We start from the raw sequence: 18,665 nt of genomic DNA, 5'->3' as shown, positions 1-18,665 counted from the left end.
TAGAGCAAGCGGGGAAGACTTTTCCCGTCGAATTGCAGTGGAGAGGCCAAGGTCGCAGACTCGAGGCAGAATTTTGACGCGCGGTGATCGGACTGGTGTCGACGTCGGGTTTTGGATTGGTGTGCGTGCAGTTGTTGCAAACGTGGATCGGCGGTGGTGATCAGATGTGTGCAGCGGATTTGGGAGCGAAGTCGGGTCGAGGCTTGGAGGCGGAATTGAGTTCCAGTGAGGTTTGGTGACCACCCACACCAGGCTCCGTCGCGTTTTTCTAATGGTTGAAGGGAGAGGCCGACCGCCGGAAGTGCTGGAATGGCAGAGGTCGGTTGTGTCAGGATAGTAGCGGCTCCGACAAGCCTACCACGGTTCCGGTGCTATCCGGTCCAAACTTCAGAGTGAGGGCAGTGGGAGTTGGGCTGGGCTTTGGACTTAAGCTAGCCCACTTTCCCTCCTCTTTCTGATTTGGGCAGAAGCTGGGTCGAGCCTTTTGATAGGCTTGTTGCAGGCTGGGCTCAACATGACCCTATATCAAGGCTGTTCACTGCATTGACGGGTGGAAGGGTACACCAAGATGGTCTTAGGCCCCAAGCTAATCAAGGCAGATGCGGAGAAACTAAGGTTATGTTAGAATAAATTTAGTTAGTTTTGGCATTTTCCTTTTGGTTTTTAGTTTTGCATTTTCCTTCTTGGTTTTTAGTTCTTGCATTCCCTTTCGGGTTTTAGTTTGACTGATTGTGCAGTCAGTTGAGCAATGAATGTAATGGGTGATCTCCGGATCCCCTAGATTGACCATGTACGGTCGTTATGATCTTTTCGATCATTGGAATATATTCCATTTTCCTCAAAAAAAAAAAAAATTTCTCATCCTAAATTATCCCCATTCACAATACACCATACCTATTCACTAAATACACATCCCTTTTTTTATTTATACCATCTTAACTTGATAAAAAAATTAAAAAATAATTAAAAAAAAAACTCGATAAGAACAAACAGACTATATATATGACTTAAGAACAGAGGATTAATTGAAGTAATTGATAGGAAGGCTCAATCCCATGCATAGTGAATTAATTGAGAATCATTGCACATTGCATGACATTGGAAGATTATACTGCTCTCTTCTATGATGAAGAGCGCAACGAGATCTATACTGGCAATATGCTCGGTCTAGTTCATGTATGGTCTAACTAATTAAGAGTTTCTTTAGTTTGTTCACGTACTACACGAGGTCCTCAGTCTGTACCTAGCAGCAACAGAGTCCTCACTTAGTTGTGTTCGTTCATTTGATTTCTTGTTTTTTTTTTTACTCTTAGGTGCTCAGAATGAGTATGAATGGATGAGAAGGTTTGTCCTTATATTAGCATCAGATTAATTAGATTCATTGTTGTGTTGGTCTTGTAGATGCTTGAATTCATTGATACCCAATGCAACAAGTACTCCTTCCTGGAATTGTACCATTAATTGCTCTTGTACTCTTTTTTTTTTTTTTGGCAAATTTCATTACACATGAATTGCTCTTGTACCATTAGTCGTTTTGTTTACCTAACCTAGAAACCAAAAAAAAATGCAGATGTTTCTTTAGTTTGGATATAAATGTCTCTTTTGGTACTTTAACGTACTCTTAAAATTTGATGTTGGGTGTATGAAAAAAGATATGTGTTTTTTTTTTTTGAACCAAAGTCATCAATGAGGAGGTCTTGTGTGGGGCAACCGCACGACCACCGGCCACGTGATGGGGCAGACCAATCACTGCCCAGCAGGGGGTGTTTTGGGTATTGCACTTTAGAGAGTAGGGGCAGTTTCAGAAAAGAGAGAAAATTTTCTTTCTTCTGATTGGTTGGCCCTAAAGCCACGTGGTGGGGAAACCCCCACCTAAGAATTTCTTGTCATCAATTTCATTTAACTCAAGTCAGAATTGCACGAATACATACCTTCCCTCACCAACTCTAGGGCAAGTTTAAGACGTGGTATGCTAGCACTACTCATTAGACAACCAGTGCTCACTTATTCCTAACCAGCTTATAACACTATAAAACATAAACATAGTACATAGACCCACTACAGATAGAATGATTAGTCGGGCTAATTCTCCTGGATCCCAAATATGAAACCCAATAGGACCAGAAGCCATGATTTTTTACCCCCAATTTGGATGTAATTTGACCACCCAAAAAATTTTGGACACCTAGACTGAGTTGGGCCTCCAGTCTGATTTGGCACCCAAAGAAAACAGGGCACTTTGGCTACACCACCATGTTTGACCGTGTCCTCCATCATCGCCGCTACCCCACAATCAGCATCATCCACCATTGTCGCCGCAGAAAATTGCTCTGCCTCACTGCGCCTCCCCTTCGATCTGCTCCTTGCTTCATGCTCCTCACATTGTAGCCCTATGGCGAGACCCATGGTCAATGCCATCGTCGTTCAGGTTTGCGTGCAATCGTCCTACTCCGAACAAATGCAGTATTCGGCTGCCATGAATGATATGCAACCAAACTCCGCCAGCCCTACCCGACTGCCATACCAGTCCTTCATACTGATTACCAGAAGCAGTCAACCAGCCTTGATCTGTAACCTTACTCTCCATCGTCGCCAATCTCGCCAAGTATAGGTCGGCCTTAAGTCGGCCTCTAGACGGACGAACCTGGAACCACCAATCTCTCACCCACCGAACCTTGGGTTGCATTAGATCAGCCTGCTAGTCCATCTTATTCACAACATCCATCTTACTCCGGTGAGAAGCAAACATGATGATACAAGGTTTAGGGCTAAATTTGGTGGTCGCCACACAAGATCAGTGTTGGAAGGCCAACATCACGTGGCTTAGGACGGAGGCCATTGAAGGCCGCCATTGATAGAGCGTAGAGCTCCAAAGGCTAGGGTTTGGGGAGAGAGCCATAATTATGCAAAAAGTATGTTTAAAATTCTTAAGAGATGTGTATTTAGTATTTAAAGGGGTGTGAAAAAAATTTCTCATATATATATATTTTCGTAAGTGGAAATTACAGGTATTATTTGGTTACTGTTCAAGTAAATCTAGAATATGTGTCTGGCCTGAACTCAAGGTTACTTGCTCTAGTTGAAATAGGGTTTATATTAGAGATATTCTCGGAGAATCTTAGGAGATATCCAATCAATGTACGATTATGTTTCCATGTACAACTTTATCTCTATGCTTGTAATCCTCTATATAAAGAGGCCCCTATTATCAATGAAAGCACAATTCAATTCTCTCACAATTCAGTTTTCCTTAAACACGTTATCAGCAAGAAGCCCTAACCCTGAAACAAATAGCCAAACCCTGATTCAAGAAGCTAAACCCCAAATTCGAATACAAAACCTTGAAACCTTTTCTACCTCCACCTCAAACCTTAAAGCCCTCGATCCCAGGAGTCCAGAACCGGCGGCGCCACCCCAAGAACCGGCCGGAAACCTACCGAACCGGCCACCGGAAGCTCGATACAACCCGCAACAAATATTCTACCGGTTCACCATATTCCGGACATCCAATTTCAACCAAATTTTGTCAGCAGATACCTGTCAATATGAGGATTCAGGAACCGGAAGAAAAATCACAAAAACCGGCCTAAAAGTGAGTGAACCGGCCGACTGAACCTTCTGCAGAAAACCGGCAGAAAAGAGAAGAAAAGAGAAAGAAAAGAAAAAAAAAAAAAGGGAGAAGCCCAGAAGCAGTCAAAGCCCAACCCACTGCCACGTCAGCACGGACCTTACTGCCACGTCAGCTAGGTCAGCTCATTGGTCAAACTCGGTCAGCAGTCAACACCTGTCAATGGTCAACGCCGGTCAATGACCGCCGACAACTTTTCCGGCCAGTTTTCCGACGACTTTTCCGGCTATTTTCCGGGCACTTTTCCGACCATTTTCCAGCCAAATTTTCCGGCGACCTATTTCAAGGTATTTTTTACTAAACGTTCCCATTTTTTAGAGTTTTTTTAATTCAATTTCTCTTCTTTTTCGGGGACTTGCAAACTCCCTTCTTCTACCCCTCTTTCTTCATCATAGGAGAGACCTAATTAAACCGAACTGTGGGGGTTCGTGCTCACTCTGAGCTTGGAGCTTGTTGAGATCTCCAAACTTAGAGTTTGTAGAGAATTTATGATCGACCACTTACGTCATTGTTTCGATCCAATCCAATACCTCCTGGAATTTAATTTATTGGAAGCGATTACGCTAAGGAATTTTATATGTTTTCGTGGTAGCCTTTTACGCTCCGAAACTAACCCTTTTTCTTGTTCTCTTTCAAGATGAGTAACCTGAACAAATTGGACTTTGCTGCATTGGGAACAACTGGCTCTGAATATCACACGTGGGTTCGTGATGTCCGCCAGCATCTCAAGGCCAATGAAATCCTAGATACGATTCTCGAGCCTAGCCAGGACGTGCTAACTGTTGAGCAAGCTCAAGCTTTGTAAGCAAATAGAGCAGCCTTAGAGGAAAATAAGGCGAAAGCCATCATCCTAATGACTCGTCATATGGATGATTCGCTCCAGTATGAGTGTATGAATGAAGAAGACCCCAGAAGGCTGTGGATCTCACTCGAAGAAAGATTTGGCAACGTCCATGACTCCCTGACCTAGAAGTGAGATGGCATAGCCTCCACTTCTGTGATTTCAAGTCAGTTCTTGACTACAACTCGGAAGCACTTCGCATTAAATCCTTAATGGAATTCTATGGTAAAGAGATCACAAATGCGATGTTGATTGAGAAGACTCTCTCTACATTCCCTGTCTCTGCATTGATGGTTGCTAAGAACTATCGAATTGATGTTACTGCAGGACGGATCACAAGGTTTCATGAGCTCATTGGAGCTACGAATGTCACTGAAAAGCATGATAATATCCTTGTGAAGAACTATAATTCGAGATCCGTGGAAATAGAGCATATTCCGAAATCCAATTATAGTCGCGCCCCTAAGAGAAGACGCCAATAGCGAAACCCTAACCTTAGGGATACTTCTACACTTTCTGGTCCATATAATCGCTCTACTTGGGAAGGTAATCGCCAAAATAGGCGAACACGGATCTGAAGAGGTCAACGTGGAAAGAGAAAGGGGGGCAACGCCTCTGGCCATGTTGGTGGCGCCACCAACACTAAGAGCCATCTAAATGACGCTTTCAAAGCGCCTCAATAAATGTAGTTTGAGCAAAGAGATGTATGTTCTCGATGTGGAGTGTCTGATCATTGGGCACACATTTGTAGAGCTCGTGAAGAAATTGTCACTGCCTACAAAGCATATTGTGAAGCAAGAGAAGCTTACTATGTGGAACGAGAAGATCAAAAAGATGATCTAGAGTGAAGGGTTGAAGACTACAAATCTGGCTGGGATCAATAGATTGCCAATTCTATTTAAGTCTTTATTTTTCCAAGAGATGTAATAGGCAATTGCCATATATTTTTGTAGTAAATGCCAATGGTTTGGTCTTTCTTCAAAGTAGGCTCACCCAAAGTAAGTGTGATGTCTAGGAAGGTTCTGAGATTAGTGGTACTTAAGCGAGCCTTGCTCCACCGACATCTCTCTACTCACCTGGTCACATTTATTTTGGAATTACCGAAAGAAGTTAGACGACTACCATTGTTTTGCATTAGCTAGCATTTTGGATTAGATTTTCTTTGGTCAAAGAGACAATGATGTAACTCTGTTGGCTTATGAATAAAATTTCGAGTTCTTTTCATTATGACTCCATTTTGATTCTGAGCATATGACTTTGTGACTACGATGGCTGGGCCATTAGTATTAATTCAAGGACATGTAATAGCCCAAGTTCCCCTTGCCAAAAGGCACCTTGATTACTGTCGCAAAAACTCTCTACGCTCCTAGGGCAAATCGCACCTATGAGTAGCCAACGGATTTCATGCGAAAACGCATGTAGAGAACGGAAATGAGTTCCTTTGCAATACCTCTAATGATTGCGAACAAAGGAGCATCTTAGAGAAGTTTATGTGTCTCTCTAGTGGACTCTATGTCACTATTCGAGCTATTAATCCAATAAAAGTTATGAGAGAAGATCTCTTGGATTTAGACACATATTGGCTTTGTCACGACATGATAGATCATCCTAGTCATGATATGATGATCCGTCTACTAAAGACTTCACATGGACATCATTTCTTTAGAGCGAAATGAAGCATCAATCAAAAGTTGATTTCTAGACTAAGTGTGACCGACGCAGCTGCCTAGGGCACCGCCTCTGTCCACCACCAGCCTAGGGCTGGCGCAGTCCCTATCCATGACGCCATGGATGGCGTCCATCATGGTGATGGTGCCCTAGGTGATGTTGCAATCACCAACTTGCTTTAAATAGTGTTTCAGACGCTCAGGCCTAACCAAAATTCTCATTGGTTGCTTCTAAAGCATCTCGCTCGTTTTACAAAGCCCATTCCTTAGGGAAATTAGGACTGAGACCGTCCTATGCAAAGGATATGAAAATTCTCATTATGTTCTTACATAGAATCCGTAGGGATTCTGTGGACTAGTTCAACCAACTTGCGGACGTTTAAATATCTCATGATGTTGGTTGACACGCAAACACGCTGGTCACGTGTTGTGCCATTGTCCACTTGTAAATGCTGTTTATGCTACACTCCTAGCACATATCATACAACAACGGGCTCACTCCCCGGATCATCCTATTCCGTCAATTGGACTTGACGCTGCTAGAGAGTTTACATCGAAGACTTTCGATGGTTATTGCATTGGGACTGATGTTGGACATCATATTCCCATGAACACACCCAAATGGTCTCGCGAAAACGACTACGATGGTAGTCAGGACATTGGTAATGCGCACCAATCTCCTCATATCCTCTTGGGTGATGCAATATCACATGCAGCTATGCTAATTCGTCTACGACCCACCGCCACTCAATCTACCTCTGCGTTACAGCTAGTGACTGGGTACAAGTATCGTACTTACGCATATTGAGTGTGCTATTTATGTGCCAATTGCAGCGCCACAGCGCTCTATGATGGGTCCTCACAGACGAATGGGCAACTACGTTGGATTTGAGACTCCAACAATCGTCCGCCACTTCATGCCCTTGCTAGGCGATCTCTTTACTGCTAGATTTGCTGATGTCACTTTGATGAGACAGTCTTCCCATCGTTAGGGGGAGATAAGAACACAGATATTCAGCAGGAACGACATGAATTGTCGTGGTCTGTCCCCACTATGTCTCATCTCGATCCCTACTAAAGTGACGAGATCACACAAATATGCTGCAAACATGCCTGCAAGGAAGGTCGTCCCTACGAGAGGACGTAGTACCACCCTACACGGAGGTAGGCATGGCGCCAATGCCAATGAGAGTGGCACTCTGGCGTTACAAGTCACGGCCCCTATTAGGATGCATGGGAGACCCGTGGGTCCGAAGGATACTTTGGCACACTCCAATCCTTTGATCATCGACACTCAAAATCCGTCTCATGAGTATCTTCTGGGTTATGGTTATCGTTGGGGGACGCCTCAACGTCAGAACTTATTCATGAGAATATAGAGCTCTATGAAACTTACACTAGTGTACATGACACGTGGGATAGAAACTCCATTATAATTGATGATGTAGTTGCGCATGAGTTTGTTGAGTCTGATGATATCGAACCACACTCTGTTGATGAATGAATGCCAACATAGAGAAATTTGGCCTAAATGGAAAGATGCGATCCAGGTTAAGATGGATTCTCTAACGAAAAGGAAGGTTTTTTGAGCCAATGATGCCAACACCTCCTAACATAAAACCTATTGACTAATGGGTCTTCGTTAGAAAGCGTGATGAGAAAAAGAGATGGCAATCTCGCCTTATGGCGCAAGGCTTCTCGCAAAACGCCCTGGAATCGACTACGATGAGACATATTCTCTCGTAATGGATGTCATTGCACTCCACTACCCTATCAGTTTGGTAGTTTCCGAATAACTGAACAAGCAGCTTACAAATGTGGTCACTACGTATCTCTATGGGGATCTAGATAGGGAATGTACATGAAGGTTCATGGTGACCTTTATTTATCCAAGTCATGTGGCTCTAGACCACGGAGCGCGTTTACAATAAGGTTGAAACGCTCACTAAGATGACTACTTAATTGGGAGGGGATATGCCCGCGCATTTTCATAACAAGTTTCGGATTTTATCGCGGTTCATGTTGGACATGATCTTCATTGGAATCCCTTAAAGAGTTAAGGAAAACCGCTGAACACTTGAAATCCGATTTTGAGATGAAGGATTATGGGAGAACACGATTATGTCTCGGTTTGGAACTTGAGCATCGTGTTGATAGATGCTTAGGCATTTTGACAAGTTCAAGCCTTCAAGCACCCCCATGATCGTCCGTAGTATTTATCCTGAAAAGGATCCTCTTCGTTCGAAGGATGATGACGAAGATGCGCTAGGGGCAGTAATGCCCTAGTTAAGTACAATAGGCGCATTATTGTACTTAGCTCAATGCATAAGACCAGACATCTTATTTGCAGTGAACTTGTTAGCTAGATATAGCTCTGCGCCAATGCGACGCCATTGGATTGGTGTAAAAGATATCTTTCGATACTTGAGATGTATGACTGATATGAGTTTGTTCTATCCCTACAAATAGATGATGGATTCGGACCCATCACACACCAGGAACGCCGCCAACACTGGCCTGCGTCCACTATCTCCATCCCAAAACGACATGTGTTTTGGAAGGTTTTGCTGATGTTGGGTATCTCTCTGACCCACACAAAGGTCATTCCCAAAATGGTTAAGTGTTCACCATGGGTAAAGACTGTGATATCTTGGAGGTCTACAGAAATAGACCCTAGTCGCTATATCTTCGAACAATGCAGAGATTATTGCTCTTCACAAAGTGGTTCGTGAATGTATATGGACTGGATCCATAATTACGCATGTTCAAAACAATTGTGGTTTGAAGTCTACCACAGATGAGCCTACGAGCATTTAAGATAATGCTGCTTGTTTTGAATAAAGAAGCAAAGGCTACATCAAAAGCGACAACACCAAGCATAATCAGCAACAACAGACTCGCCTCAAGATCTGAGGACAGTGTGGCACTGTGGCAGACTTGCTCACTAAGTCATTGCCTAAATTTCACTTTTGAGAAACATGTTGGTAGCATCTTTGGCGGAAGTTATCCGAACTCCCATGACCGTTGTCATCAGGGGGAGATGTCTACATGTATGGTCTCGAAACGTGAAGGGTGTGTTGTGCTCTTTTTCCCCTTCGACCGAGGTTATTTTTGTCCCACTGGGTTTTTGTTACTCGGAAAGGTTTTTAACGAGGCAACGAGAGAAGCACCACGTTTGGGCGACACAAGGGGGAGTGTTCAAGTAAATCCAGAATATGTGTCTGGCCCCGAACTCAAGCTTACTTGCTCTAGTTGAAATAGGGTTTATATTAGAGATATTCTCGGAGAATCTTAGGAGATATCCAATCAATGTACGATTATGTTTCCATGTACAACTCTATCTCTATGCTTGTAATCCTCTATATAAAGAGGCCCCTATTATCAATCAAAGCACGATTCAATTCTCTCCCAATTCAGTTTTCCTTAAACAGTTACATATATATGGCTTAAATGGAAGCGAGGGGGAGTATTGGCAAGTGTGAAGTATGAGAGAGATGTGCTTTCAGTAGTGGAAGAGTTGTCAAGCAATCGTTATTTTGTAATGTAGTAAGTCATGGGGGCCATTACTTGCTAACTAAGGATTTGAAAGTTATGCTTGCTAAGCCAGATTTGGCCGGTATAAGCTTTGATGTGCTGTAATTCCTAAGCTAAATTTCAGGCAGAAACTAAACATGAATATAGCTCTCTTCACACTATGATAATGATCACCATGATCAAGAGGAAGAGATCAATCATTGAGAAAGATGCAATTAGCAGCGACATCGGGCTTAGAATTGAATTACTAAGTAGAAAACGAATGACAGTATATTCCACATCATCATTCATGTTATTTCTGAAGAGGGGACGATCGGTAGAAATAAAGTTGTAACTTGTTAGATGAATCAGTCCAGACTCCAGCATCATCCATTTTATTTCTGTTTCATTGGCTTTGACACAGCTAAATGAATCTTCACCCTTTCGAAGGGCTCATCAAAGCATAGTATAATAATAATTTGATACAAAATATATATATGAAAGCTTAAGAAATGTCATATGAATTTCCACAATCAGAAAAAGATATATAACAATTTCTGCTTATCAGCTGGCTGGCTATGGTTAGAATTACTCTAAAAATCCTGAAGTGGCACAAACACTATGCCAAAAAGGCCTTCAGACGACACACATCAGACGACATAAGTTTTGTTTTATGTCGTCTGGGTTTTTCAGACGACATAATTTTTTTTTCGGTTGTCTGAATATACACTAAAACCATACTGGTTTAGTTTGGAAAAATGGTGAGCATTCAGACAACACATTTGTGTAGTTGTAGAAGGTGGTGATTTCCTATCTCAAATTTGGATAAATGGTGAGAATTCAGACAACACATTTGTGTAGTTGTAGAAGGTGGTGATTTCTCCAAAAGTTGATTAATTCTTTTCCCTCTCAAATAGCTGTATGCCTTAGTTGACTGGAATATGTTGTGACATTTAGACAATATTTAATTGTTGTCTAAATGTGGGGGTTGTTTTAAAATTTCCTAAGTTATTTGACTTGTGCTATTTGACATATATCCCTCGCAATTAAGTCACTTTCTGTCCTTCTAGCTCGATCAGTCAGCTCTCTCATCTCGATCTAGAAACCGCGAAACCTAAAACACCAGCCTCGCTCTCTCCTTTTCACTTAGCTGTCTCAGCTCTCTCCGATCTCGGTTCTCTTTCAGCCAATTTCGATTCGGTTATTTTCAATTTGGGGATGGGGTGCCTTTCATCATCGTTCAGTGTTCCGGTTACATAAAACCCAGACCTCTCTCTCTCTCTTTCAGCCTCCTTGATAGACGATGACGGCGAAACAGTCTCATCTCGACCTAGAACCCGTGAAACCTAAAACACCAGCCTCTCTCTCTGTCCTTTTCACTTAGCTCTCTCTGATCTCGGTTCTCTCTCAGCCAATTTCGATTCGGTTCTTTTCAATTTGGGGAAGGGGTGCCTTTCATCCTCGTTCAGTGTTCTGATTACTTAAAACCCAGACCTCTCTCTCTCTCTCTCAGCCTCCTTGATAGACGACGGCGGCGAAACGGCGGCATTCAATGACTTTGCTTGGTGTCTCCTTCAATCCGAAGTCAATCACTCAGTGAGTCATCGTCTTCTCTCTCTCAATCTCTCATGGACGGTCGCCGGTACTAGCCCTAGCTCTCCCTCTGTTCTCGAAGCTCGACTGCACCATTGAAGCTTTGTTTTGAGAAAGGTATTGGCTTTAGTCAAATTTTCTGGGATTTATATGATCTGGGTTTCGTTCAATTTCGTTTTTATTGGGTTTTTAATGCATGTGTTTTGTTTCTCAATAGATGAAATAAGTTTAATTGAAACACGGTTGTTTTGCAGATCTATACCTTCAAATTCTTCACCCCGAAGCAATCAAGAGCCAACACAAGAGTTCCCTACAAGAAAGATTAGTTTGCTATATCGACCATTGGGGCTTGGTTGGTGTGATTGTAGCAAGGTTAGTCCTTTGTACACTTTTGAACTGATTTTGTTAATAGCAGATTAAGAATGGGGAGGACACCGTCCCGATAAGCATGGTTGATTTTTTGAAGAACCAAAAACTGAATTGAGTTTGGTGATTGAAATAATTTTATGGTCTATTTTGTTGCCCAATGAATTGAATTAGTGCAGCAGTGGAATGGTATTTGTGTATGTCAGTAATCTAGTTATGGTCCTATTTAGATTGTTGTTTATCAGTGTAAGTGTGATATCCTGCACCCGATTGATGCTTTTTTGTGTTTTTCTTTTTGGTTTCGATAATACAGATTAAAGTCTAATTGAATTTCTTTCTGGGTTCTATATTTGATCGGTGAAGGATTAAAGCTTTGTTTAGACGAGGCAAAACAATTAAAGTCACTCCCATTATAGCCCAACAATTTGAAGCAGGAGGTGAATGAGAGCTTTCCATTTGGGCGATTGCTACCGAGACCCCAGAATTTCGAAGATCTGTGTTCGAGGTCTGAGTTTTTTTTTTTTTTTGGATGTTATTGATGACTGTAGTTGTTTTTAGTTTTTCATTATCCAAAAGATTAAAGCTTTGTTTTTTGAATTACATGCGTGGTCTGTCAATTTGTTAGTCTAGGCAAGCAATGCATTACTACCAAACCATGTGCGTGATTGTGTTTTTTTTTTTTGACAGGATAGAGCAAAGTCGCTTAAGTTACCAAACCATGTTGGAATTGAGTGTAGGAACACTCAGATTACACGAGTGAGTTGGGGTTTTAGTGATGTTGTTTGAATATTGTGAAATCAAATATAATGATCATTGCGTTTGCAAACATAAAGAAGTTTTACTCAAGGGTAATGACCGTTATCTTATCAGATTTGATGGACTATGGTATTGGTTTTTTAATAGCTTTAGAAACTCAAAAGATAAATCACTTCTCTAAACTAATATGTTCTCATTGAGCTTCAATTTTTCTGTGAAGTGAAATTTTTTTGGTGCATGGTTTCTTTAGAGCATAATTTCATTCCCTATTATTGTTGCCAATATATTAGGTTTGACTATTAACAATGCATGTTGCTATATTCAACTATCTTTATATTCATCAATATACAGAAAAGAGTTTCTCATGAAAATCATCTTCATATTTCTGTAACAGAACTCTCTGAGATGGGATCCTTATATTAGTTCTAATTTCAATGTCTTTTCAATATAGATTATTTGTTAAGCTGTATTGTTTCAAAGTTTCTAATCATATACTTGGAATTCTGTAATTGCACGTAGAAATGCTTTGTGGGAGATTTGGCATGCTGGTCCTATATGGGTTTGAGAAAGCTAATTAACCATCAAAAGTGCAGGCAGTCATATATCTTTCTTGCATCTTTGGTTCTCGGATTTGCCTGTGTAATTCATCAAGTGCAAGAGGCCTCCAAGTACAAGGTAGAATTTGGATCTATTCCTGTTTTATGGTTTTCTTCATTTTCTGGACACTCTAATCTTTGTTTGCTGACTATACAAAAGAGTATTGTATGTGGGGTCAAGCAATATATCTGAGTTTTCAATTAATATTTCGACTCTAGCAAAGTATCCCACAAGGCTCAATTTTAGATCAGACTATATTACTGCATTTGTAGAAGCTGGGGAACTCACCTGGACACCCTTTGTTGTTATACTATACCTCTGATTCGGTGTCTCTTTTTATAGTTGACTCAAGTAACTTATATCTTTATTTTTAGGCCCTTCACTGTCATCAAAAACAGGAAGTCTTTGTTTGAAGATTTAGAAGCACATTACTAATACAAGTAAGAGGTTGTTATACATAGATTTAGTTACCAACTTTGCTTACCCTACGATAGTCATTCTGTGATCAACTCTGTTTCTAACAATAGTCTCTTTGTCAAACAGGTGTTAAGAAGCTTCACATCTCAGGCATTGAAAACTTCCAGAATGCACAGTATTAGTTGTGTCACCTATGAAGCCAGATTCCTCTGCTTCAACAATTCTGTAAGTTCCATGCTTGGGTCAACAACATGAGTTATTTAATGATTAAATAAATTGGGGTATTGGTAAACTGACAGAATCGGGTATACCCAGTCAGTGTCATTAATGGTGTATAATTATGTTTTATAGGTAGACATGAGGAAGGCGAATATGGATTTTTTGCATCCATGTACTGCTAATAGAGTAACTGAGCTTCCCGGGTTTAAAGATGAAGTTCATATCAGTGTATACCCATCCTCTTCACTCCCTCATGTTTATCAGTGTATGTGTTCCCCATCTAGCTAACTATTTATATCATTTTTCTAGTTCAGGCAAGGTTTATTAGGTACTGAAAATATTTATTTCTTTCAGGGCATTCCGGAGCAGATGGGTGATAAGACTTGTGGATATTGGATTATGCATTACATGAGGGATATAGTAGAGGACAAAAACCAAGAGTGGAGTGCTAAGGTAATCAGTAACTAATTTATTGTACTAGTGATTTATTGGATTAATTATCCATTGTGATGCATAACTAAGCTTCTGTCCTTGCAGTGGGAAAGAAAAGCAAATCACTATTACACAATGGAGAATGTTGATGTTGTCCGGGCAGAGTGGGCAAAGTATGTTATGAAGTTCAAAGATAACTAGTGCATGTGTAGGTTTATTAACTAGTGCATCAACTTTTGGACATGGATAGTTGATATATATATATATATAGGCCAGATTTTGATTGCAGTACTGCTAGCTATTTTGCTATGTTGTTTAGTTGGTTGGCCACATTGTGTTGTGCTTCTGGCTTATTAGCAAGCAGTACTGCATGCATATATTTTGGTGGCTGCCCAGTTTAGTATATATGGGCCGTTTAGAACTGATGTTGATGATTAGAACTGTGATGTTGATGATTAGGTTCTGATGTTGATGATTAGAACTATGTACATGAGACAATGGTGGATTAATGGAAATTGCAATGAATGATTTTGGATGTGGATTTTATGGTTTCAGAAATAGCCAATTTTAATTTCCAGAATGCATGCATACCAATTGTACAGGGGACTACTAAAATGTGTCATTACAAACTGCAAGCTACAACAAAAGCACACCAAAATGTGTGGTTGCAAATTTTAACGTACTATTAGTGGTCCTTGTTATATTCAGACCACAAAAATTTGTCGTCTAAATAATCTCAAACGACAGTAAATTGTCGTCGTAATGAAATTGACATAACAGAAATCTATTGTCTAAACCATTTCCCAACATCACATATGTATAATTGAAAAATCTTTCACACAACACTTAAATGTCATACAAATCAACCATAGAACGACACTTAATTGTCCTCTGATACACTTTACGACCACATATAATTGTCGTGTAAAGTAAATTAGCACAACCTTTAAGTGTTGTTGTATGAGAGAAGACACTATATATGAGTCTTCATATTTCTTATTTAAGGGCATTCAGACCACACAAATAAGTCTTGCAATATGCTTCACAGAATAGTATTTCAAAAAATATGTCATTGTTTTGTTTATCAGACAATACAAAACCGTTGTTTGAATGCTTTTAAAGAAACAGATCACAATGTTCCCAAAATGCAAAACTCATCAGACGACACATTTTTTATGTTGTCTGAAAATTCAGACGACAGAACTCTTCTGTCGTTCGATACGCCCAAGACACGACATCGTACTAGACGACACATTTTCGTTCGTTCAGACGACAGAACAGTTCTGTCGTCTGAAGGCCTTTTTGACATAGTGAAAACTCCGGAAATGGTGTGTAGCTGAAAAAAAAACATGAATATTGCCAAGAAATGTAAATATTCCCACTATTAAACCATATAAAAGGTATAGTACGTATTCAACCACCATCATATCTAACATTCACCTAAATGTTTGAACTTGAATGGAAAAGATGCAAGTTAACTGACAAAATCCTTAAGCAAGTTTCTTAAGCAAATGGTCATGTTACATACCATCACACTTTTTCTGTTAAAGAGGCAGCAGAGGAATTAAAACCAAATGTGGATATGAGAAATGAATATGGATCCATCAAAATTTGCCCATCTTACCAAATCCAGATGATGCAAGAACTGAAGTACGAAACTCAGTACTTGTAGTTAACAATGCAGTTCAGAGTGTGTGATACATAGCTGCAGAAACCAACAAAATTTTATCATGTTTAAAAGAACTACATCCAACAGCTCTAAAAATTATTCCCTTAGCAGTAGCTTAGCTCCAGAGAAATCTGTCTCTCTAGTCTGAGCTGATGGCAAAAACTAGCAATGTAAGCATCAGCCTTGTGATTAATATCATCATCAGTCTCATCCGAAGAAGCATGAGGCCGTGAGCAGTGGCGTAGCCAGAAATATGAATTAGGAGGGTCATTTTTCAAATCATAATGATTATATTAAACAAAAATCTAATTTTATCAAATAACATAAAATCGCATATGTTTATTGTTAAAAAACTAATTTAAATATACTAGTTTATATATCATTCTTTTGATAAAAGAAAATCATAAATTATTAATATACTCAAACATACCAGATATCTTCAAACCAATTATAATTGTTTGCGACGATTGCTCTTAATTATTTTGAACTCTATACATGGTGGTTTCATCATCAATACAAGCAAATATATCTTTCCCAATGTATGTAATGATACTGCTACTCATCCACATATCTTCCATTTAGTTTCGGAAATCACTATTTATGATCTTCATGGTAGAATAAATTAAATTGACTAATCTCTAAAAAAATTTAAACTTTGTAATGAATTAAAGAAATTTCTTTAATTGAAGTGATTTATTAACAAGGTAACAAATCTTACTCTCTAGTTGATTTCAAGTCTTGCCGTTCGTAGGAGAGAAAATTGAGAAAGACAAAAGACGAATTCTTTGGGAAATATAGTTAACAGCATAGAAATTTGACTAGGATAAAGGAAATTTTTTTTAAAAAAAAGTTAAATAGATATGAGGTAATCATTGATTAATTGATCATTTAATAAAATATAATAGAAATTTAAAAGAATGTTGGAGTCTTGCACGTCCAAGTTGCACGTAGGTACTACTTGGTGATGGGCCAAAACTGTTAAAGTAATTTTTTTCGGCGTCAGAAGGGTCAAATCACATATTAAAATATAATATTTACATAGAAACATCTAAAATTTCAACCAATCAACGACTATTTTCAAAAGTTGAGAAGGGTCATTTGACCCTTCTGGCCCTAATGTGCCTACGCCCTTGGCCGTGAGTAATTGTGCTTTGAACTCTTCTCACAAAAAGCAATATCTTTATCAGGAAAAAAAAAAAACAGGAAGGAATATTGCATATTTGCATCACAAATCACTTTCTAAACCACAATAAGATTCGTTGGCTGCTAATTTCCTGCAATCAAGATCAGACCAAAATATAGATTCAAACTCTTCTACATGTTTGCCAATCGTGCAATAGGCAGATAAGTTTTTCCAAAATAAAAAACAATTACTTGTATGTGACTGTGTATGTGTAAAAAAATAAATAATAAATAAATAAATGTTTTAGGGAAACGAGAATTGAGACAACAATTTTGTGTGTTCTCATTGATAATAGGGGCCTCTTTATATAGAGGATTACGGGAAATTCTAGTGTAGTGGTGGGTATCTCATACCCACATTTACAAAAGTGAGAACAAATTTTGTTGTCAAAGTTGTAATTTGAGTCCTACTTTGTGTAATCTTAGTTCTAATAATGGTAATTACACATCTTATATGCAGACTTGTGTTTGGAGAAAAGTCCTAGTAATTAGAGAGTTTTTGGCGTTAGAAATCCTGTACTTTCCTGATGCACGTTTTCTTCTCTTTTATTGGAGCATAACCAAGCCAAAAGGAACAAATACTGGCCGGATAAATTGAGGATAGAAAAGCAGTGGATTTTGCATCTAGTTCATTTACTCGTGAGTGCAAAATGGTATATCCTGCTTCGTCGAGATTCAAAGGAAAAACTTCGAGTTGAAACTAGTTTAGAAGTTACAACTGTTGGAACGATAACCCATTGATCCGGAGAATAACCCTGATGGTTCCCAACCAAAATGTGATGAATGCCATTGCCTGTGTATATCGAACCGGAAACATGTTATACTTTACAGTTTACACCGCACTTGAGTACTAAGAAAAACAGAACAAAGATTCAACAAAACTGTAAATAAGTAGAAGCAGATCTTCAACGAAATATTTTGACTTACAGAGAGTCTTCTAATATTGACTGAGAAAGTGAGAACTGAGAAGCATGCTATCTGAAAACATATTCAGTAAAACAGAACAAAATCCAATTTGACAATCAAAACAGCACAACAAGAATAAAAATCCATGATTCAACTTATAAAAAATAAAAAAAAAAATAAGGACGCGAATGACACCAAAAAATGGGGATCAAATATGAGTCAGTTCCAACTTTGTAATGGGTCTATGGCAGAACGAAAACCCAGAAATAGATTCGGATTCTAAGAAAAAGTCACATACCCAAAAGCCTCTCTTTTGAAATTGGTGATATTCCTAAGTGTACAAGTTTACAACATTTTCATAGTACTCACCAATTTCAAAGGAGATGGGGCGCTAAGTTTACAACATTTTCTTAGTACTCAATTTCAAAACCGATGTCAGTAAATCGAGATTAGTGATTCCAAATCTCGGAAAAGAGAGGATTAATAGCATGTGAGGAGACCGAACGGTTTTCGAGGAGGTAACTGTTCTATTCACGAGATTATTTTTTCACGACCGTTGTTTTTCAACGAGTGATTAATGCCTTAAATCTCGGAAAAGAGAGGATTAATAGCATGTGAGGAGACCGAACAGTTTTCGAGGGGACCTACAGAGATTGGCCCGCAAAGCTCAATTTCAAGCAAAGTTCCTCCACGCGGAGGTTCGCTGCAATAGCACTAGCTTCGGCCTGAGTGGCCCGTTCTCTGAGACGGGCCAGGTTGCGGCCCATTTCTTCAGAAGCAGCCAGAGGTTCATCGAGTTGGGCTTCTTCTGTAGCAATCGCATTTTCAACAAAGGCTAAACCGGTATGGAGGTCCTCGATCCGAAGTTTGAAGTCGGAC

At 39.7% G+C, this 18,665-nt stretch overlaps 1 protein-coding gene and 1 long non-coding RNA gene across 4 annotated transcripts; both read left to right on the top strand.

The window, feature by feature from the left end:
- The first annotated feature begins 11,130 nt into the window (after positions 1-11,130).
- Positions 11,131-12,366, top strand: LOC133713889 (uncharacterized). Its single transcript, XR_009848303.1, has 4 exons — positions 11,131-11,359; positions 11,497-11,614; positions 11,972-12,113; positions 12,296-12,366. It is a non-coding gene; the product is annotated as an uncharacterized LOC133713889 (long non-coding RNA).
- A 158-nt stretch (positions 12,367-12,524) lies between these two features.
- LOC133718808 (uncharacterized) lies at positions 12,525-14,306 on the top strand. 3 transcript variants are annotated; one of them, XR_009850589.1, is made up of 6 exons: positions 12,539-13,039; positions 13,336-13,408; positions 13,505-13,603; positions 13,730-13,862; positions 13,952-14,050; positions 14,135-14,295. XR_009850589.1 is itself a non-coding variant. In XM_062145692.1 (5 exons), exons 1-4 carry the CDS (start codon positions 12,920-12,922, stop codon positions 13,972-13,974), a joined length of 375 nt encoding a protein of 124 aa, XP_062001676.1. In that variant the 5' UTR covers positions 12,525-12,919; the 3' UTR covers positions 13,975-14,050; positions 14,135-14,306. The 3 variants fall into 3 exon arrangements, 1 of the variants encoding a protein (XP_062001676.1); XR_009850590.1 differs by having other exon boundaries at positions 12,543-13,039; positions 13,336-13,401; XM_062145692.1 differs by lacking the exon at positions 13,336-13,408 and having other exon boundaries at positions 12,525-13,039; positions 14,135-14,306.
- The last annotated feature ends 4,359 nt before the right edge of the window (positions 14,307-18,665 follow it).

This window comes from Rosa rugosa, chromosome 6 (assembly GCF_958449725.1).
Source record: "Rosa rugosa chromosome 6, drRosRugo1.1, whole genome shotgun sequence".
Taxonomy (NCBI): domain Eukaryota; kingdom Viridiplantae; phylum Streptophyta; class Magnoliopsida; order Rosales; family Rosaceae; genus Rosa; species Rosa rugosa.
This window is presented reverse-complemented; position numbering and strand designations above follow the sequence as displayed.

What these genes read in the sequence shown, in the direction of transcription:
- LOC133718808 (XM_062145692.1), top strand. Translation starts at nt 12,920, where the DNA reads ATGGGTTTGAGAAAGCTAATTAACCATCAAAAGTGCAGGCAGTCATAT. An exon ending in TCCTCTGCTTCAACAATTCT is followed by an intron (nt 13,604 to 13,729) that starts GTAAGTTCCATG and finishes TATGTTTTATAG; the next exon opens with GTAGACATGAGGAAGGCGAA. An exon ending in ACTCCCTCATGTTTATCAGT is followed by an intron (nt 13,863 to 13,951) that starts GTATGTGTTCCC and finishes TATTTCTTTCAG; the next exon opens with GGCATTCCGGAGCAGATGGG.